This window comes from Corvus hawaiiensis, chromosome 23 (assembly GCF_020740725.1).
Source record: "Corvus hawaiiensis isolate bCorHaw1 chromosome 23, bCorHaw1.pri.cur, whole genome shotgun sequence".
Classification (NCBI taxonomy): Eukaryota; Metazoa; Chordata; class Aves; order Passeriformes; family Corvidae; genus Corvus; species Corvus hawaiiensis.
In genome coordinates this window covers 284,039-306,014 of record NC_063235.1, presented here as the reverse complement: position 1 = coordinate 306,014, position 21,976 = coordinate 284,039, and the positions used below count along the sequence as shown (strand labels likewise).

At 49.9% G+C, this 21,976-nt stretch overlaps 1 protein-coding gene across 7 annotated transcripts in view; it reads left to right on the top strand.

Annotated features, from left to right (window-relative positions):
- Positions 1–11,318, top strand: part of LOC125337367 (lethal(3)malignant brain tumor-like protein 3) — a 39,925-nt gene extending 28,607 nt beyond the window's left edge. For 6 of the 7 annotated variants that reach the window (XM_048327012.1, XM_048327010.1, XM_048327014.1 and 3 more), the window contains 2 exons: positions 3,935–3,997; positions 7,303–11,318. In XM_048327012.1, coding sequence (XP_048182969.1) covers positions 3,935–3,997; positions 7,303–7,431 — 192 coding nt within the window. In that variant the 3' untranslated portion in view covers positions 7,432–11,318. The remainder of the gene's footprint in view (positions 1–3,934; positions 3,998–7,302) is intronic. The other variant, XM_048327011.1, reaches the window with a different exon arrangement.
- The last annotated feature ends 10,658 nt before the right edge of the window (positions 11,319–21,976 follow it).

Genomic DNA, 21,976 nt, shown 5'->3' with positions numbered 1-21,976 from the left:
AAAAAGCCAGAGTGTTTTGTGTGCTGAGTAGTTGGTTTTTGCCTCGATGCCTTGGGCATAAATAATATTTCTCTCTGCACTTGGGAAGTGGTGACAATTTGGATCCTGGTGCTTAATTGCAGGACATTTAATTCCAGAGAAATGTGCTGTAGTGTTGTGCTTGCAAGGATGCAGGGAATCTGCAAAGCAAGAAAAAGGTACTGCTGTTCATGATGCAGAGAGGATCTTCAGAGACTTTCTAAAAGTGCATTTTCCCTAAGTGCCTCTTAACATCAGATAAATCCAGTCTTGACTTTGTTCTTCATGCGGGAGGAGCGGTAGGAGTCTGGTGGGATTGCAGTGATGTGGGAAATGGGAACCACAGCAGTTGGGAAAGGGACAGAGCAATTAGTGTTGATGTTTTAAAACTTAGTCCTTTTTTATGTTGAGTTGTTGTGGTTTTGTGGTGGTGTTGGGTTTTGGTTATGGTTTTTTTAATTTTCAATAAAAATGTGTTAGAATTAAATTCATACCAAGGAGGAAAAAAAAATCTCTGAAAGATTTACTGTTCCTGTCCTTTTGAGAAAGCTTCCAATGATTTGTCCAAAAGGTCTTTTAGCAAATCAATAAAGTCAGAAGCAGATAATCCTCTGACATGATAATCAAAATCTCTTTCTTTTGGATAAAACAGGAGGCTGCTTCATGGAAGTACAGTGTCAGGATCCAAGCCAAGTAAAATTTGTCCTTTGCAGTTGACCTTTAAAGCAACTGCTGGGTAAATTTAACTGGGATATTAGTTTGATAACGAATGAGTGTGAGCAGGGACCACAGACATGGATGCAGGGCACTGGATATAGTGATTCCAACACAGAATAAACTGAACTCTGCTGCAGCCTGAAACAACCGAGGAACTTTTGGCTGCCAGTAGCAGTGTGAATGGCACATTAAAAAGCTCAGTTGCAGCAGCAAAATGGACTGGCTGAAGTCATTACAAGTTTTATCTTGAATTTCAGTAATGTGGGTCTGGTTTTGCAAATTATGTTCATCACAAATTCCCAGAGGAGTCAATTTGGGCTCTCTCTGAGCACTTGCAGGGTCAGCATGTGCAGTGCAATGTAGCCACAGGTCTGGGAGTTGAAAGCAGCAGGACTTGATGTGTTTTAGGGAGTCCAAAGTACATTTGGTCTGTCGGCATTTGGGCTCCCAACGTCTTCCTGCAGGGCAAACATTTGCCTTTGGGTTGTGCTTTGAACTCTGCTGCACAAAGGAGTCCATTCTGCTGATCTGAAACAGGAGTGATGGGGGTGTAAAATTCTCCTTTGGTTTCAGGCTGAAGAGCTGTTTTTATTTTATAAAACCTACATTAAGGAAAAAAACCTTGCTTTAATTCTCTGCTGGTTGAGAACAGCTGAAATGGCAGAGCAGCAGCAGCAGCAGTATTTAGGGGCCCTCAAGCTAGGAAAGTCGTGGTAACACTGAGCAGTCACTAAGAGTGGTTACTGTAATGCAGCTTTGGTATTTATTGAAAGCTTCCTGTCTTGTTTTCAGAGCACAGCCTATTGACTCATAGAAGAACATTAAGATGTGCTAGAGTTGTAGCGTTCATTAGTTAATCCTGCACCAAATGCTAATGCCTGGGGGGGGTGGGGAACTGTCCTTGTGCCAAGTGTGAGTGGGGTTCTCAATCCCCGTTAACCCAGCGCCTCTCCGGGGCCTCGGGAGGGGTCAGTCCTGCAGTGGCTGTGGAAGGGGTGCAGTGTGGGGCTGCTTTGTCACCAAGGGACACCTGTCTGTGCTGATCTCAGTGTCTGTCACACATCAGCACCTCCCAGAAGGGTCACATCCAGTTACCAGGGTGTTCTCAGGATTACAGAGCTCTTTCCCTTCACCAGCGTGCTTTGGCAGTGTAGGAGTTTCAGCAAACAGTTCTGTGAGCCATGAAGTGGTTACAGCAGGAAGGGCCAGCAGCCTTTCACCTCCTCACAGAAAAGCTGTGATCCCACTGTGTTCCCAACGTGTGCAGCACCTGTCCCACCCTCACCGTGAGCCCCTCCAGTCTCAGCCTTTCCCAGAGTTCAGGGCTTCCCTGCCACCATTGTGGGGTTGTGTTGGTTTCCTGTGGTGTCACTGTGTTCTGTCCTTGTGCCCCGAGCCTCCCTCATCCCTCAACTGCCCCATCTTGGTTTGAGAACCTTCCTCCCCAGCAGTGACAGTGGCTCAGTGGTACCTGGGGTCTGTCTTGTTGCCTGGGGACCTTCTCTCCCTTTTTCTCTCTTGCATCTTCCTTCCCTCTCTGTTCTCCGTTCCTGGTAAACCCCAGAGCTCCTGTTGTGTTCAGGAGGCCTCTCCAGTGGCGCCGGGAGCTTGCGGTGTCCCTACAAAGGACTTGTGGGGCAGATCAAAGGTCTGTCACTCCGTGTCAGTGACAGGAGCCAGCAGCAGTTGTGCTGGGAAGGACACAGGAGCAAGGCAAGCTCAGCTCATTCCCTGGAGATGTCTGCCAGCCTCTCAGTGCCACAGACACTCAAGAGCACTCAGCTCTTGCCCCAAGGGTCCAACTGTATTTGAAATTCTGGAAGGAACCAGACCCGGCAGAAGGATTTTCATTTGTGTTTTAATTATTAGCGGGGGTGGGAGACTGAAAAGGAAAGTAGTATTTTGTTACTGGATACTAAAAGGAGTTTGCACTTCTACAGAAGAAAATTTGGAGTCACTGCCCAATGGAGATGTGGATTTTAGGGGTTCCCTTTAAGATGGAGCAGAAGAGAAGGACGAAGGAGAGGGATGCTCTGCTTTCAGGTTGCATAACAGAAACCACTGGAGTCAGGGCTGCTCCTGCCAGGGCAGAGCAAACCTGGAGGGCACTCTGAGAGCCCGTTCCTGCCTGGTTGGAACTGGGGGGAAGGGAATGACTCCAAGTCTAGTGGTAGGACGATCTGGAGGTGCAGGGACATGATTTAGGAGAGACTTTGACAATTCTGAGTTGAAGGGAGCCTGTATCTGACAGTGACCCCTCCCAGCTGCTTGTTTGTGTGCAGGGAAGAAATGTCACATCTGCAACAGCTCACATGGTTACGCCTCATGAAGCAGAGCTGCTCTTGCAAGGGAGCATCCAATTAACAGGAGATGTTTGATCTGATTATGCCTCAATATACAAATCTCCTGTGAACCAGTGAGGCTGCAGCTGGAGAAGACAATGCACATTAAGTCATCCTTGACTGCACATGGGGCTGCTCCTTACACTCCTTGGTGTTACATAATGCAACCCCAGGGCTGCTTGCGTGACTCCAGGGAGATTGTTCCAAATGTTGACAGATTCCTTGCTTAGAAAGATTTTCCCTAATGTGAAATGTAAAATTAACTTTTACTTGTTGAATCCTCTTGGTTCCGTGGATCCTGTGCACCTAGCACAGATTAAATAGAACCAAAACTCCTTTCCTTCCCAGCTCTTCTGCCTCTGGATGTTGGTAAACCAGCAGTGCTCATTCAGTTGGTTTATCTTGTCTCTTACAGGCATGTCATCGTGGGAAACGGTCTAAATCCTTTTTTCTTGTTAGTTTTACTTTCCAACAGTATTGTAGAGAAAGTGAAGTCATGAGTGGGTTTAAAATAGTGTAAGCCATATACAGCTTTAAATCTGGAAAAATAGTGTTGATTCTGTGAGGACCTTTTAGAGGAGTGGAGAAGCTGGATTCTTACAGGGAGAGAAATGGTCAAATGGCAATAGGAGCAGTTATTGCTGGTAACCAAAACATGCAGAGGAGTTGCAGCAACAACCCAGCAGTGTTTTACGCAGCAGTATTTTCCATCTATATCCTTCATTAATGTGAGAGTTTTGACTATTAAAGTTTAAGTATTCTTGCATAGAGAATTCTCATACAGAACTAAGAGGGTTCTGCTTGATGGTGTCTCATTTTAATTGGCTGTGTTTCCTTTCTCTCACATGCAATTGCAGGTGGTGAGCTTTATCCAGCGTTTGCCTGGCTGCAAAGAACAAGCGTCTGTGTTCAGGGAAGAGGTAAGCGGGGTGTGCCCAGACCCTGTGCTCAGATCCCTGGAATTATGACAGAGAGCTCAGACCTGCTCAGCCGTGTCATTGCAGAGTCTGTGGTATTTAGGAGGCAGCCTCAGCATGGAACTGAATTCCAGCATGGCTAATTGCATCCTGCTGCTTTAAATTTCCCCTGCAGTTCCAATCCCTGAGCTTATGCTTAACATCCTGTCTTGGACCGTCATGCCATGGGTTTGGCACTGCTCTAAAGATGCCCTGTTGGAAGGGTTAGTGAGGATCTCAGCTGCTGCCTCTAACGAGGACATGTGCCTGCTCCTCCTGGGGAGCCTGGCAGGCGCAGGGTTTCCCAGGAATCGCTGGCTTCCCCCATGGTCTGGGCTGAGAGCAGGAGGGGAACCTTTCCTTTGGACAAGTAGAGGTTGGGAAGTCAGAGCATGTCCTGTGTGAGGTGTGTCCTGTCAATGTCCTGTCCTGACCAGGCTGGGCTCTGGTCCCATTCCTGGTGTGGTCACCGTGGCTTCTGGGAGACCTCCAAGGGCACAGGGTGTGGCTGTGCTGGTTTTTGGCACACCTCTCTAGGTGGAGCATAGTCAAGGGTCTGTTGGGTGCTTCAGCTTCCACTTACATTGCAGGTGTCACTTGGAGTTCTTTAGGAGCCCCTGATGAATTTACACAGATGTACCGAGTCCTGGCCTCATCCCATGGTGTGGGCAGCGCGTGAGGGGGGGTTCTGCCCCTCTGTCCTGCTCAGGTGATTCCCCACCTGCAGAGCTGCCTCCAGCCATGGGCACCAGCTTCAGAAGGATATGGAGCTGCTGGAGTGAATCCAGAGGAGCTGCTCCAGGGCTGGAGCCCCTCTGCTCTGGAGCCGGGCTGGGAGAGCTGGGGGGAGTGTTCACCTGGTGAAGAGAAAGCTCCAGGGAGAGCTCAGAGCCCCTTCCAGTGCCTGAAGGGGCTCCAGGAGAGCTGGAGAGGGACTTTGGATGAGGAGTGACAGGACAAGGGGCAATGGCCTTTACCTGAAGGAGGGTGGGAATTAGAAAGAAGTTCCTCCCTGTGAGGGTGGGGAGACCACAGGGTGCCCAGAGCAGCTGTGGCTGCCCCTGGATCCCTGGCAGTGTCCAAGGCCAGGTTGGACAGGGCTTGGAGCAGCCTGGGACAGTGGAAGGTGTCCCAGCCCATGACAGGGAGAGTAATGAGAGGAGATTTAGGGTTCCTTCCAACCCAAACCATCCCATGGTTCTGTGATTCTGTCCTCAGAGCTCTCCTGTCTGACTGGAGCCTGAGCTCCAGGGAAGGGCTGGAGTCACTTCTCCTCCGTGGCAGTGACTGGAAAGGGCAGCTCTGTAATTGCTGTCTGCTCCAGAGCTGGCTCCCTTTCAGGGGGAATCAGGCTGCAGTGCATTTTGTGGATTTATGTATCTGTGTTTTGTTTTCCCTTGTTTTAAAAACCATGCAGACACACACAAAATAGGAAGCAAAAGAAATGGGGGTTTGCATAAAGCACTGTCCCCAGCGTGACAATACAGTAGAATACTCATTAACTGAATATAGTGGGAATAGTGAAATTTACTCAAATGGACCCATCTTTTGGTGTAGCTGAGTGTAAAAGGTGTATTCAGTGGTGAGATGTACCAGCAGATCTTCTAATAAATCCAGCCGTTCTCCATGTATTTTATTTCTTCTGGTGCTGAACACAGAGACTGCTTTCTGGTTCTGAGAGTGCCATAGCCGCAGTCTGGTTTAATCCTTATTTTCTGCGGCCTCAAAGTGTGATTCCCTATGCCAAACTAGAGGGGCTTGTGTTGTTTTTCTAGTTTATGCTCAAACCACATGGTCAGTTTGAAATTAAAACCCTTTTAGCAGTTTGGCTTTGGCCAGAATACAGGTGTGAGTGACAGGAGAGCTGAACTTCCCTGCACTGTCCAGGATCAGCCTCCAAGTGCTTCATGTCCAGGATAAATAAATCCCTGCAGACTTCCCTTGGTGGGGGGCTGGAGAGGGATAAGTTGCTGCTTACATTAGGAGTGAAGAGAACAAATTGTGCACAGAATTCTAAAACCCATCCAAATAAGATGGAACAAAGAAATGAATAATAAAGCACAGACTCGTTTCTAGGTCCAGTTCAGTCAGGGCAGGACTGTTTAAAATAAGCAAGTGTGAGGCAATGTGGTGAAAATGAAGCATAGGAATAAATAACATTGGACACAAAACCATTTTGAAATGTAGGACTGTTTTCCAGCAGTTTTTCTGCTCCTCTTGACTCTATTATTTAATTTAAGCAGCACAGTCCCATTTGTTTCAAGCTATTTTTAACACATTCATTGCAGCAGTGTAGACTCGCAGCAGCTTGAAAATAAGATTCAGGGACATGGCGTGGCCATCTGTGGACTGGGAGCACTACTGTCATTCCCAGTGGAGGAATTAACTTCCCAGTTCCTCCCAGTTACTGAAGCGGGAGGTTAAGTAACTTGCTGAGGGTCTCTTGTCTGGTGAAAGGTGGGAAAACCGAATCTCGTGGCTGCCAGCTCTTTGCTTTAATTATGTGTTTTCTGGGTTTACTCAGTGTTTCCTCTTGCACCAGGCATTGACATCCAAAAAAATTCTAGTTGGGAAGACTACAAAAATAGCAGAATTGTTATTCTGGCTGGACTGAGTGTCCGGTGGTGTGTGCTGCACTGGTGAGCATCAAGTGAGAGGAGGAGACGCTGTCAGTCTCTGTAAATGGACTTTAATGGAATAACTTAGGGAGACACATATTGTTTGTCTGTGTCCATTAATCTTTGGCTTCATCCCTGCAGCATTTGGGGTTTGTATTAATTATATCTGTGTTGTCTCTGTGGATGTTCTTGCTCAAGTGAATTTTTAACCTTTTCCAGAAACAGTATGTCATGATTTCACTCACTGCTACCTACAGCATCCTGGATTTTCACATGGTAGTATGTTAATCACTTGCTTAATATGCATCTAATTGAATATATCTCCTTGTTGGTGGATTAGGAGACTGTTTTTCCAGCCATATTGCATCTTCACTACGCCTTAGTCTATATAGCATGTGGAATCATGGAATGGTCTGAGTTAGAAAGGCCCTTAGAGCTGATCTCATTCCACCCCCTGCCATGGGCAGGGACACACCTGGAGCTTCTCCCTTTCTAGGAAAAATGCTGTGAGATGAGGTCTGTGCCCCTTGAAAAGGGGACATCGTGGGGTGTAGGTGCCAGAACGAGGGAGGAATCCCAGAATGACCAGAAGTGGGAATCCTGCCTGTCCCTTGGTGGTTAATCCCTGTCCTGTTCATGTTCCAACCTCAGCAGATTGATGGCGAGGCCTTCCTGCTCCTCAAGCAGAACGACATCGTCAAAATACTCAGCATCAAGCTGGGCCCTGCTCTGAAGATCTACAATGCCATCCTCATGTTCAAGTCTGCAGAAGACAACTGAGAAGAGGCCTTTGGCAGATCCCAGGAGGAACTGATAGGGAATGAATCTTCAGCTGTGAGCATTACAATGCGCCGGACAGGTGGATTGGGACTCGGACGTTATTTTAAGTAGAACTTAGTAAAAATGGTTTGAGGTTATAAAAATCTTGCCACAGTCTGGAATATGGGGCAGCTTCACTTCCAAGAAGAGGATATTATTATATTTTGTAATTGAATTTGGTTTTGATATATCAATCTCTTTTTGAGATCGAGAAGAAACCTCCAGTTCTAAGGGGAATCCAGGGTAGCACTGGTGGAGCTGCAGGAGCAAGAAGAAAGTTTTGAGTAAAACTGGCTTTGCGTCCAGTGATAGTGCCTGAAAGACTGAGTGATCACCAGCGAGTTTAATGTGTTCTGTAATAAAAGAGAGAGGAAAAAGATGCACTTCAAAGCAACTCCCCCCTATCCTTCTCTGCTGTGACTCAGGAGCTGACCTTTTCAGGACTGATCGTTAAATTCCAGTTTTCCCTACTGGTTGTTGTGATACCCTTGGCTGCTGGGCTGCCTACACCCCAGCAGGAAGGGAGCATGGGCAGAGGGTTTCCATCAGGGATGGCTTGCACTGGTTCTGCCAGCAACCAAATGTCCTCATTGCTGTCATTGCCTGTGAGGAAGCAGGGGCTTGCAGGTGAGCTTTGGGTAGGCAGAGATCCCATACGGGCGTCTGCCACTGGAGACAGAGAGAAATGTTAGCTGTAATTCTGCTATCAGTGCTTTTGTGCAGCTGCTTCTGGGCCAGGAACATCTTCTGGCAAAATGGCACAATCAGGAGCACTTGGGGGTTGGATGTATGTTTGTTCTCGTCCTCTCCACTGTCAGCCAAACGCTCAGAATAGGAGTTGGAAACCCAGCAGTGGCCAGAGTGTGTGTGAACAGATTTCCTAGAAACAAGTGGCTTTTCTTTTGAACAATCCCGACTGATGAGTGTGAAGTGCTTTGGCCTTCTCCCCGTGAGGTGGACTTCAGTGTGTTCTGCCAGAGAGCCGGAGGGCAGCAGCTCCTCTGCCTCCGGGAGGGAGGCAGGCAGAGCACACAGGGATATGAGATTGGAGAGGAATCAGGATTTAAACAGCAAAGTGGGGGAACAATTACTTCCCAAAAGAGAGAGTTGCTCTGTGGGGAAGGAGTGGAGCCTGTGGCTGTGTTCCTGCATGTGCAGCCTGTGCTCTCCTGGATGGGAGCACAGGCGGTTCCTGCTCCCTCAGAGCCCATGGACATCCTGCATGGGGCTTTCCACACGGGTACTTCCCGAGCTGTCCTCTCCCCTTGGGAGACGCGGTGGGTCCCGCTGGGCTGCGCTCGGTGTTCCCACCTACTTCTGGCAGCCCCAGCTCATGGCTCCCCCTCTGGCCACTCTCCCTGGCAGTTGTTTGGCTGTTCTAGAACCGCCTCAGCTCAGGCAGCCCTTGCACTCCTCATCCGTAGCTGCCAGGCTGAATCCTGTGTGTGGGAATCCCTGGGAGCACTGGGGCTGTGACCTGGTGCTGCCAAAGGAGGTTCTGTCCTCAGCCTCTGCCAGGCTGTGTGGGTGTCGTGATCCATCTACAGGCACCTCAAACTCCCTTGGCATCTCTGCCACCAGCGTGGCTTCCCAGGAGCCATCGGGAACAGAGTGAACACGCTGTCTGTGACTGCGTGGTGACTGACACAAGGAACACACTTGTTCCCCCTTCCTGCGTCACCCACGTCCTTTGTCCAACCCTCCTGCTGCTGAGAAGGTTCTTGTGACTTGTCTGAAGCAGAAGGTTCCTTAAAATTGTAAGTAGAACCCACACCACTGAAGCCATTCAGTCCTGGAATAATATTTAGAGCAGTTTGTTTCCATTTTTTTTTTTTTTTAAATAAGAATTTAAGGAGTTTAAGCCTTCACAGAGAAGACACAGGTTTGGTGGGATGTTTAATAGCTGAACCATTAAATATCAGCCAGGCAGCTGCAGGGGAGAAATTTCTTGCAGTGTTAAGGACTAGGCAAGGGGTGAATTTAGTTTATTAAAATGCATTTTTAGTATGATAACCAGGATATTCACCAAAGAGTCACACATTCCTTTATCCCGCTCTGCACATCCAGTGTCGACATAAAGACTTGAATTGTAAGTGGCATGTCCTGTCCTCTGACAGAACTCGCCTTTGGGCAAAGCAAAATTGTTTCTTGACAACTGGAACAGAGGATCCAGAGCTGGGCTGTTTTATTCCTGGCTCTCCACTGACTTGCTAAATAACCCCGAGCCCTTCCTTGCCCCAGTTTCCCCTTCTGTGACACCCAGCCAGGTGGGGCAAGTGCAATTTTGCCTTTTTCTTGTTTAAAGCAAGCAAGTCCTGCCAGATTTTCTGTTTCACCTCCTTCCTCTGGGAGCCTGAGTTGGGGGACAGCAGATTGCTTCTAGCAATAAACCAAAATATAATATTAATTCCGTTTCTTTTACTATATATATATATGGAGGATGAAGAGAATCGGTTAAACAAGCAATGAGGTTCTAGTCAGTGAAATTATTCAAACAGAAGAGAAATCTTTAATCCTTGGGGCTTCCGAGCCAGCTGGATCAAAGAGGAAAATGTGTACTTGGAGGTTGTTCAGTGACAGCCAGCGCAGTGCTTTCAGCAGGGGGGAAGGAGGAACCTTTTAGGGATGGAAGAAGGAGGAATGTGCTTCTTGTGCCTTTTTTTGTAATCTGATAATTGTCTTTGCAGAGCAAGCAAGAATGTGCACACATCTATTACCCACTCCTTTCCCAAATATAGCTGTATTCCAATAAAATCCGGCAACTTCACAGGGCAGAAAGACTTCCAGTGTCTTCACTGGACACATTTAAAACTCCCTGATACTTACAAGATAGAAAAGAACTAAACCAGCTCATCTTTTAGCCCCATAACTTAGGAATTCATCAGTTGCTGGTGCCATTCTGCTTGTGTCAGGGAGTGTTGCTTGCCCCGTGTCCTGCTGCCTGTCCAAACCCTGCTCCGCCTGTTCCCAGCCATGCTCCAGGCCTGTGGCACGGCCAGGGCTCTGCAGAGGCCTTATCTGATGCCTTGTGTAATTTGAAACGTGCACTTTGAAGCAAAAATCCAAAAGTTGTGGCTCTGTGGGGAGCAAAACTGAAGGTGGTTAATGCGGGCTGGGATTGGGAGGATGTCGAGTCTGCTGGATGTCAGCAGGAACCAGTTGTTGGCCCAGCTGAACCCAGGAGTCTCTTAGAAATACAAATATATTCCTTAGAAGCAGCCCGGAGCTGTGACAAGTTCCCATGGGCCAGCAGCACAATTGGGAAGTTCCACTTCTCAAGATCTTATTCCTGGCTGTGGTTTTGTTCCCTTGTCGCTGTTTTTGAAATCCAAAGCAATCAAATTTTTTCTCCTTTTCTCTTTTTCTCCTCGGTTGGGAGTCCTGTTAAAATTTTTCTGTGCCATCACCAACAATCATCCTCATAATCCAGTAGCAGCAAACTTCAGCTCTGGGTAATGAATTGCATTAAAGTTGGACAGGAGCGTTTGGCGTCGCCGACAGCAAAACTCCGCAGCCGAAGGAAAAACCCGACACTCGGCCCAGGGATAAGCCAGTTCAGCTGTACGAGATTTCCTGCCTGCTACTTCTATGTCCTGCTTAGGGATTTATACCACAGAGAGCTTTAAGGTTTTTGACATCCTCCCCATCATGTGATGAGCCAGCTTATTTTGGAGATTCCTGTTACTTGAACTGGAAACACGTGCAGGGGAAGGGAGCAGGGGCTCAGCTCAGCCTCAGAAATGTCTGCCTGTTTAAAACCAAATACTTGAGCTTTTCGACAATAGCCATGACCTTGCACTCCACCGATGCTTTCCTCTGGAAATGTGAATAAAATTAATATACGTTCACACCTGGTTTGTTTCTTCTGTGTGCGGGGCTGAGCCCAGCAGTGCTCGGGGAGGCATGGGGCTGTCTGCCCTGGAGGGCTGGCACGGGGAGGGGTTGTTCATCACGTTGTTGTCCTTCCCCTAAACCTAAATCTGGCAGTCACAGAACAAGGCAGCATCTTCATTTTTATCTCTTCTGTCTGTATCGCTCATCTCTGTACTTGAGCTCTCCTTGATGTGTTCACAGGACAGCACCAGCTGCTGCAGCTGTGCCCGATGCCCTGTTCCTCACTGTCCTCTGCTGCTGCCAGGTTTTAATCACAGAATCCTGGGATGATCTGGGATGGAAGGGGCCTTAAAGACCATTCAGAGATGGGACAGCCGTGGCTCCTCTGAAGCAACCTGTGCCCGGGCCTCCCCACCCTCACAGGGAACAATTCCTTCCCAATATCCCTTCTATCCCTGCCCTCTGGCAGTGGGAAGCCATTCCCCCTTGTCCTGTCGCTCCAGGCCCTTGTCCAGAGTCCCTCTCCAGCTCTCCCAGAGACCCTGTAGGCACTGGAAGGCTCGTGGTTTCCTCTTGGATTACTTAATCCCTCATGGTTTCCTATCACAAACCATCCCAGAACTTTTCATTTTCCTAAAGAAGCTCCCAAAGTTGGGTTTGTAACTAAAACTAGCAAGAACTTGTTCTCAGTATGAATCCTTGTTAAAACTCTGCATTTTGGGGTCTGTGTCTGTTTTCCCTTTCCTTAATGCCCCCCTGAGCGTCTTCACTCTGTGACCATAACCATGATAATTAACCTTACCTGTTTCTGCTCTAATCATAATTAGCTGATAAATTGCAAACCATTCTCTAACGTGCCCCAAAATGAGGCACTGAACTTTTCCTCCTGCTCCTCCCCAGGTGCTGGAGCTGCACCTGCAGCAGGGCACCCATCCAAGGGCGCCAGAGCTGGGGCCACATTGGCAGCTGAGGTTTGCAAACCTTCTGAAACTAAAAATATTAGAGAGTTGGCTCCCAGCCATAATTTCTAAACTATCCCATCTTCGGGGTAAACATTCACTCTCATTGGTTTTTCTCTTCCAAGGTTTTTTGCTTCTATTTAAACCCCGGCTTGTTTGCTTTTGTTACCGTGATCGGATTCCCGGTCTGGGGAGCTGGGTTGCTTGGAGCAGGCTCGGGAACATCAAATGCTGCTCTGTACTCTTGTTAGTTCCCTCGGGGCTGTGCTGGGATGTGTGGCTGTGTCCTTGCACTTCGGAGATCTGAGTTTCTCTGCAGCAGCGATGTTTTTTTTTCCCCACGATTTTGACGGAGAAGTTTGAGCAGAGCAGGGAGCATCAATCACCCAAATGGCTGATTGCATTTGCAGATTATTCTGCTCAGGCAAACATGGAATTTTTTTGTCCCAAGTCATATTTTTCCTTGGGCAGGGAAAACCTGATCTTTTTGCCTGCTCAAGTTATTCTGTCAGCCATGACCATGCTCTGTGGGACTGGTTTGTTCCTCATGCCAAGACCATCACAGTTCCCAGCAGGGTTTGCAAACGCCCCAGGGACTAGAGGGGTCTCTCATTTTATCAGTTCACCTGCTGTTAGCTGTGGGTGTACAAGGAGGGGGTACAGACCCCAGCTCTCACCTTCTCACACTGGCTGGATCCTGCACCACCCTGGTTTCCACAACAAACCTCATCTGACAGCCTAAAATTCTCAAATCCTACAACTCTCCCAGGAGCAGGAACTGTAAAGACAAACCAACTGCACTCCCCTGAGAGCCCAGCCCAGTGGGAAGAAGGATGTGGGGCTGGATGGAGAGGGAACCTGCTGTCCCCGTCCTGCGCTCTGCAGCTGACGGGCAAATTCCAGCTTCAGGAGGGTGGCATTGGAGAAAAGTGGAGTGTTGGAAGGGTTCAAGGGTGGGGCTGGCTGTGCCCTGCCCAGCCAGCTGCAGAAGTGCCAGACCTTTCCCAAATCACACTCCACTGTTTATTGACTTGCCTGTCACTTCCCCTAATATTTTCTTCTCCTTGCCACCAAGTACAGCCTCAGTTTATTAATTGCCCCACGACACTTTCTCCTCTACATTATTCACCATCCAGACACTTATAATGTAAGCAAGATATTTTTTGGAGTCGGATACATTTGCTGCTGGAACATTTCCAGCTGTTTCTCCAAGAAATGTGCTGAAGGCCTGTGCAGGAGGGTATCAGTGCCAGAGCCCCCAGAGGTGCTGGCATGAGGGGCTCTGGCATCCCCCCAGGAAACCCCTTCCTACCCACTCCCATCCTGGGCCAGGGCACCAGTGCCTTTAATCTTGTGCTTTGTCCTCAAAAATGTGGTTATGGCTTCAGCATCATTCAGCCTGGTGTCCTCACATGTCATCAGCAGTGGGTCCTTTTGGGCCATGGAGTGGCGTTTTGCACCAATGCTGGTTTAAGGAGCTTTTTAAACCAGAGCATTGTCTGTGTCCCTTTCAGCACTTGAGTCACTCAAATTCCCCGGGCGTTCAGAAACGCTTCCAAAAGATTGTTCCAAACTGAGGTGGTTTCCATGGCTGGGGTTATGGCTGTGCTGGAATCCAGCAGCTCTATGGGTCGGGGTTGCCAAAACGCCTCTGCTTTGTGCACCCTCCTAAAACTCAAGTGAGGCTTTTCCACTCCAGGCTCAGGTGCCTGGAGCCCGCGGCTCCGGGTTTGTTATCCCTGGCAGGACTGGAGCAGGGGAGGCTGTGCTGTGTCTCTGCTGCTCCAAGTGGGACCACACAACTATTCAGTGAGTCTCCAGATGGTTTTCACTCTGTCTTGAACTCGTCTCTCACGTGAGTGGAATTGAGGTAGGCCAGAGAAGAGGCTCGGATATAAATTTCCCCATTCCTAAGCATGTCTGTGCTGCTGGTCGATGGCTGGGGAAGGTCTTGCTCTTCATTTCAGAAGAAACACAACAGCTGAAACGCTGATTTTTGTTTTCTTCCCCACAAACAGGTATTTTTCTCCTCCTTGCGCTTTGCCAGCACACCACATGCTGAAAGCACCTTCTCCCTTTTTCTCCCTGGGTTTTTTTTCCTCTCTCTGGCTGTGCCTGTGGGATCTCCCTGCCCTGTGATGCTCCTTCCCCACCAATCAATTCTTCCTGCAATCAGTTAATTCTGCCGCTATCCCACAATCAATCCCCTTCCCCTCCATGAATGCTGCACACGTGTGTGACCCCACGGGCCTCCCCTTCTCTTTACCACCATCCCTCCTTCCCAACACCATCCACTCTCCCTGTGTCCCTCCTGGGGGTGGTGAGTTGAGCACCAGGGGACGGGGCCTAGCGGGGTCAAGGCAGACACTTGGATCGGATTTCCCACCAGCTCCTCCAAATCCTGTAACAGAACAGCAGAAGATGCTCTTGGGCAGCAGCAGCGCAACTCCAGCAGCATCTCAGCCTCCCCTGCTCCCACCGAGCCGGGCTGCAGACCCTTCCCATGGCCAGAAAGCCCAGGACGAACCAGAGCAAGCAGCACTGGGTCCATCCAGCCCAGCTGGAGGCAGCAGCACTGTACCCAGCACCACAGCCAGAGCCAGGCCAGGGTGACCCAAAGCGAGCAGGAATCCCACGGCGCTCAAAGGGGAGTGGCTCCAGCGATGACACGGGATTCTGTCGGGATCCCTGTGTCCCCACGGTGCTCCCCAGTGGGAGATCAGACCGGGCTGGAAGCAGAAAGGAGCCTCGGAGCTGTGCTGGGTGCAGGTGGCAGCGATGCTGGTGGCTGCAGCACGAGCTGCGCTGCTCATCTTGTGGCAGCAACAAGTTTCCAGCAAAGGCAGCTCTGGGAATGCTTTCACAAGGGATGGGAGGCCCCTTTCCCACTCTCCATAAATCAGCCAACAGGGTTTCTGTGTCTTCCTTGCTGCTTTCTCTGTTTCCCAGGATTTTGCAAAACTCTGGGCTGAGCAACCTATTTGGAAGGAAACTGCCCTAAACAACCCCTGAACCAGGCAGTTGATAAAGGAACCATTTACATTTCAAATAAATAAAGCATTTTTGGCTTTGGATCAAAACCAAGTTGTGTTCAGTGTTACCAGTTTCAGTGAGTCATTTCTTTTTATACCCAGGCAGTTTCTCTTACGAGGACTCGCTGTAAGCAGGGCAGGAAGCAGACTATGGGTTTTTTTACTATTGCACAAGGTTTCCCCAGGAAAGAGCCTCCAAAGCCTTTCCCTTGCCTTGAAGCTGGTGCTTGTTTATGTCTGTTTACAAGCAAATTCCATTAAGAACCAAGAGTGATGCTGTGCATGGCTCTATTGTATGTTACCACTCTATTTCCAGCTGGATGTTGCAAGGCACTCTGTATCCACTACAAATGGAAAACCTTTATAAACTTGAACTGGAGCTTCTGATCATGGAGCCACAGAATTTTCTTGCAGGCAGGATAAAAACACAGAGCTTGCCCCTGTAACTGCAGAGGAAAGACTGGACATGAGCACAGACAAAGTAGCCTCTGTCCACTTGTAGCCACTAAGAGCTTGTGGTGATAACCAGGAGGAGAATAATATGTTAATGTCCCCCAAAAATCAATATCCACCCCAGCTGGAGGCTTGCCATGGCAGGAGAACTCAACAATGAGCTTTGGCTCTCGCCCACACTCAAGAGGTGCATAAGTAGCACCGGAGGCATCAGGGGTTCACAGTCTTTGGTGAGGTGCTGGAGCTCCTGGTCCATGCTGCAGCCCGGGACCTCCTCAGGAGCATTCTGTCACCCAGGTGCAATGGATCTGATCTTCCTGCATGAGCTTTGCCAGTGGGAAGAGCTGGGAATATGTGTCTAAGTCCTTCAGATTGTTAGAAAGGAGGTAATTCATTTTTGAAGAGGAATATGATGTATTAAAGTGAATTCTCCAAGTGCTGTTTGGTCTTAAATCCTAGAAGGCATCCAAAAGAGGCTACAAGGCTGGTGAAGGGTCAGGAGGGGCCACACAAGGAGCAACTGAGGGCTCTTGGTGTGTCCAGCTGGAGCAGAGGACACTGAGGGCAGAGCTCAGCAGGTGCTGCGGCTCCTCCCGAGGGGCAGCTCCGATCTCTGCTCCTGGGCCAGGGACAGCACCCAGGGAGCGGCTGGAGCTGGGCCAGGGCAGGCTCAGGCTGGAGAGCAGGGAAAGGTTCTTCCCCCAGAGGCTGCTGGGCACTGCCCAGGCTCCCCAGGGAATGGGCACGGCCCCGAGGCTGCCAGAGCTCCAGGAGCGTTTGGGCAGCGCTGCCAGGGATGCCCAGACTGGGATTTGAGGTGTCTGGGCAGGGCCTGGGGCTGGACTGGATGATCCCTGTGGGTCCTTTCCAGCTCAGGATATTCTGGGATTCCATTGCCTTCCAGGGTGCTCAGCCAGAGCAGTAGCATCTGCCTCCCTTTAAGAAGACACATCTGGTCGAGATCATCTACCACTTCCCCTGAAACAAGATTTAAAATAGGAGACCTCCCCTTCAAAGAGTCAGCTTTGTTTAGCAGTAAAATTGATTAATTGCTGGAAGGGATAAAGAAAACAAAGTCTCCTGTTGATCCCACGGGGTCAGGCTCGCTCTGTCAGAGACGCCCTGCGAACACCAGGTGCTTTCACCTTCCTTGCCCTCCTCCCGCTGGGCTGCTCTTTGCTTTGGACCCTGGGGGACCATCCTATTGCCTGGTTCGAGAGAGAGGAGCATCACCCAGACGGGTGCAGGGCCTGCAGTAGCTACCACAGGGAGCTCAGCTGCTGTGCACGAGGGCAAGCGAGGACAGGAGCTCCAGCCTGAGCCTGTTCCTGCTGCGCACAAGTGCTGCCGGCTCTCAGCCCTTCTTCCTGGCACGCGAGGGAGAGCTGGGAATGAGATAGCACAGCTTTGATGTGATCTGGTGTGGTCCAGAGACACACTGGGCACTGTCAAAGGTCTGATTTGTTTCAAGTGGCATCAGCCCTCAGAAAGCTGAACGTCTTGTCTGAGGAGTCTCAGCTCCGGCACTGGATACTGAAGGAATCATCATCTGTGGAAATGAAGGAATCCCCTTCTCCTTAAACAGCTCTTTTGGGATTAGATGTGTGGAAATGCTGACTTTCTCCCTTAACCTTCGTGTGAGCCCAGGGGACGGCTGATTTTCAGCTGGCTGAGGTCAGGCGCGGTGAATTCCTTCAGGCAGGATGTATGGAATGCTTTCCTTAGTATTTATTGAGTGTTTTATTGTAATAACACGGCAGGATTTTTCTCCTCTCTCCTCTTTCCTCATGCCTGCCTGCCCAGGCTCTGAGGATGATTAACCTAGAAAAGCTCCTTGCAATGTTTGGTAAATGCTGGATAACTTTAGGAAAGCATCAGCTGGGAAGTATCCCCAGAGGTGAGGTGTGGTGGGGCTCTGTCCTCACAGGGCAAGAGGGTCCCTTAATTCACAGCTGCTCGGGCAGCTCAGTTAAATCCATAGATGGAAAAATTCAGTAGTTGTATGCAAGATCATGAAATAGTCCCAAAAGAGTGGAAAAAAACCCACACCCTGATATTCCTACGGGAGCTCAGCTTCATCAGGACTCATAAAATCACCACTTGAGCTGCGCCAGAGTGTTAATTATTTTCTTGCCTATTACAGCCATGTGTGTAATTGCTCCAGTCTCTCTTAACAAGGTTAGCAAAGTGCTCGCCCAAATGGCATCTCCTTTTTTCCCCTGGATTTCATCTAGACAGTCACTTGGAGACTGGATCCAAGTCTTCTACTTAACATAGTGTCAAAAATCACTGCTCATCAGATGATCCCTTTCCCCTGGGCCACTGATGCCAAAAGAGTTTCCATTGTTGCCTTGGGAGAACTCCGGGGTTTGTGAGCTGATTTGATTCCCTTTTCCCCATAAAATCACCCCAAATTTAATGTCATCTCTAGGAAGATTAAGCAGCATTCTGACAGCTGAGCTCCCTCTTGGTTCAGGATTCCCAGGAACTGCTTCCCTCTGGGTGAGATCCAAGGCCAGGGCTGTTCTTCAGTTGCTGTTTAATTCGTTTCTAAGTTCTTCTAGTGCCAGTGCAGATCTACATAAATTAAGTACAATAATCTCTATAAGCACTTCTGTAAGGAATAGAGCTTTGGAAGGCCCCATGGCACAGATTCCCCCCCTCCCTTTGGACCTGCACGTCTCCTCCCCTCCCTGTTTCTTCCCTTTTTTTACCCTGTTTTTAGCTCCCACACCTTTTTTCTTGCTTTGTTTGGGTCAGGATCTCCAGCCAAACGTACAATGGCAAGAGGGCTGGGAATAGATGGGGTGGGTGGCTTGGGCCCTTGTGGGTGGCTCAGACCCCTCATGGGTGACTGGGACCCTGGTGGGTGGCTCAGACCTCTCAGGGTGGCTCTGCCACCACCCATCTCTGCTGAGCTCTACCACGAGCCTCTGTGAAAAGGAAAAATGCTGCTTTTGTTTTCTCAGCAGCCCCCAGAGAGGCTCTAACGCCTGAGCTTGACTCCTTGACAGTCTTCAGCTGCTAATCACACCCAGAAGTGCCTGCAAATATAACCAGTGGTAAACGCACAGATCTGATCACACCAGGGAAGGGCAGAGGTGCCATTTAGCAGCTCCAGAAAAGAATCAGATTTCTTCAGACTATCGGTCCTTGGGGAATGGTAGCACATTCAATATTCAGTGGGACATGGAAAGCAACAGAGAAGGAGCCATAAATATCTCCAGGAAAAATCTCACTGATGGAGATGGTGAAGCTGAAGAGGATCAGAGGGCTGGAAAGCCTCGGCCAGAGCCATGTCTTGAGACCTTCACTGACTCCCTCCAGCTTGTTCTTACAGTGGGAGAAAACCACAGCCTTTCCCCACCACATGATTTGGGCATCAGGAGAGTTCCCAAACCCTGGCAATTCTGTGGGGAGCAGGAGAGGATGGAGGGGAATGGGCACATGGGGCAGGTTGTGCATGCTGCCCCTCTGCTCTCCGGAGGAGCCCGGCACAGACCTAATCTCATTACAGCATTTTCCATAGCACTACAACATGGACATAATTATTACAGGATTTTCCATTACCCAGTCTGTAATTGAAAACTTACTGGGAGAAACAGTGTCAGGTTCCCTAAATGAAAATTATCCCTTTTGCTCCCCAAAAAAACCCAGTTCCTTGTTATTTCCACTCATTCCCTCATGGGTCCCTTTGCTGGTGTCTCCTCCCTTGCTCAGTCCTTAGGTGGCCATAAAATGTCTTCATTTCTGCATTCAGCATGGCTTAATCCTTTCCAGAGGGATTATAAAGAGCATTTTTCACGGTTGTTGCTGCCTTCGCAGTGGTGGCCGTTCGGCTGTGACCCTGGCCTGGCGCTGGGGCGCTGGGCTGCAGCGACTCTCTGCGATTATGGATACAGAGTGTGGATTGGGATGGGCTGTGGGAGGCTTGGTGTTTCCAAGGTAAAATTTCTGAGCACAGCGCCGTAACTGGTGTGATTTGCCCTCCCGAATTCCATCCAGCACCCAGCCTCCTCGGCTCTGCTCCATGCTGTCAGCGAGTCCTTTCCAGAGACCTCTTGGAGAGGAGGGGTGAAAACTCACCCGGTGCCAATGAACTCCAGCCGAGGGCTTTGAAGCTTGCTGAGGTTCAGGGGCGAGAAGCAGTCTTGCTCTGGAAAGGGCTGGGCTGTTTTAATTGCAAACAGCACTACTGGCTTCGCTCGTAAATGCCTGTGTGCTCAGCCACCCCCTCCAAACCTGTTCCCAGCGAGCAGGAGCGCACAGCGCCTGCTCCCAGGGTCTGGAGTGGCAGCTTTGGGATGTTTCTCCCCAAGAACTGAAGCACAGGACGGGGCAGGGAATGGCTGAGCCGTCCTGTGTCCGTGCCGGGCGAGCTGGGGCGAGTTGGGCGCGGACCCCACCCGGGCAGCACTGCGAGCGAGGCGCGGCGGCGTCACCCGCGGCTCGTTAGAGTGTGGGGCTAATTAGGCACGAGGAGGGCAGGGGCTGTCGGGGGGAACTGTCTGTGTGTCTGTGTGTCTGTGTGTCTGTGTGTGCTCATGGTGCAAACGGCTCCCTTGCCAGCGGTAATAGCTGCCATATGGAGCACGGCGCGGAGGATGCTCGGCCGGCAGCGGGCACAGCCTGGTTCTCACCATCAGTTTAAGCTGCAGAATGTTCTTTGTGGGCCCCTTTTCCCTGGGGGACCCTGCCCAACACCACTGCACATCCCACCTCCCCATCTTGCCCTGTTTCCAAAGCCTCTGCACATCCACACAAGGAAAGACCCCACAGCGTCAGCTCCAGACGTGTCCTGCCTTATCCCCAAGCTCATCCCTGTCCCCAGAGCCTCTGCCTCGGGCAGTTTCCCCTGGCTGAGCTCCAGCTGGCAGTTCCATTTATCTGGCTGCACTAAGTGCCTGGCAGGTTACATTATTCTTTAAGTACGTGAGGCTTTTCCAAAATTCATCTCCCAGTAGTTCCCGCAGGCTGGCAGTGGGGAAATATTGCAGCATCCCAGCCTGTGGTTCCCAGTGACCTTCCCCAGCCAATGGCCACTGCTGTGAGATGCTACATCCTGCTTTTCCCTGATAAATAAGGAAAAGTGGGGCTACAGCTTCACCACCTGGGCTTTTTTCTCGTTTCCAGTCAGCTGTGGATCTGCTTATTTTCATCTAGAAAATAATGTATTGATACATATATAAAATATATCTATATATAACATATACCTGTTGCTAATAGTTATTTCAATTGAGATCAAAGTACAGTTCCTTATTTCATCTGGGGAACGGGGGATACAATTAAAAATTATCTATTCTGACAATACTAATTAAATAAGTGCTTTTGTTAACCAGGACAGCACCCTTTTTGATTAACATCAGCAGGATCCAGGGATGACAAGCAGGATGGTGCAGTATCCTGTGTTAATGGTTCTGCATCCTGCTCTGGAACTTTTGGGATAAAAAACTGAGATGTCCCAAGGGGGCCCTACAGGCTAGGGGGAGGGAATGGAAACTGGAATTTTTATATCCCAGAACCCACAGGGCATTAGCAAAAGGAGCTGTGACCTGCACCGTGTACCCAGAGCCACAGCCAAATCCAGTCTGCTGCCAGCTCCCGGTGCTTGGAAATGGGGATCCCTGGTCCCCAGCTCATTGTCCTGCATCCCCTCCGGCTCCATGCCCAGTCCATCCCGCTCCTGGTTCCAGTGCTCAGCACCCAGCCCCGCTCACAGCCCGAGTGGGACCCTCCCCTGCACCAGCCGGGGGCAGGGGAGATGCCTCCAGCTTTTCTGCATGGAAGGAGAGGACATCAAAGGCACCAAACCTCTGCCTCGGCCGTGCCCTGCCTCGGCCCCTCTCCCCCTCTCCCAGTTTGCATCATGGAAAATGATGTTCACGGGGTGCAGTCGAGGCTGCTGGCTCAGCTCCACATGCCCGGGGCCAGCTGAGAAACGAACACGAGTTCCTCTTCTGTCCTGGGAGGGGGCATTTGTCCCGCCCTCCCCTGATCCTGCATCTCTTCCCCTCCTCCGGAATAGTTACAGCTTCTCAGGAAACACCAGGGAAAGCCAGCAGAAGAAACTGCTGCGTTTCCCTCCTTCCTTCTTATCCACCAGCCAGAACCAATTAAACTCACAGGAGCTCAGCTCTTCCCTCCTTCCCTTTTAATTTCAGACCCTCTGGTAAGAGGAGACATGATAAAATGTAAGATTAAATGTCTAATGCCTGGGATTTGGGATTA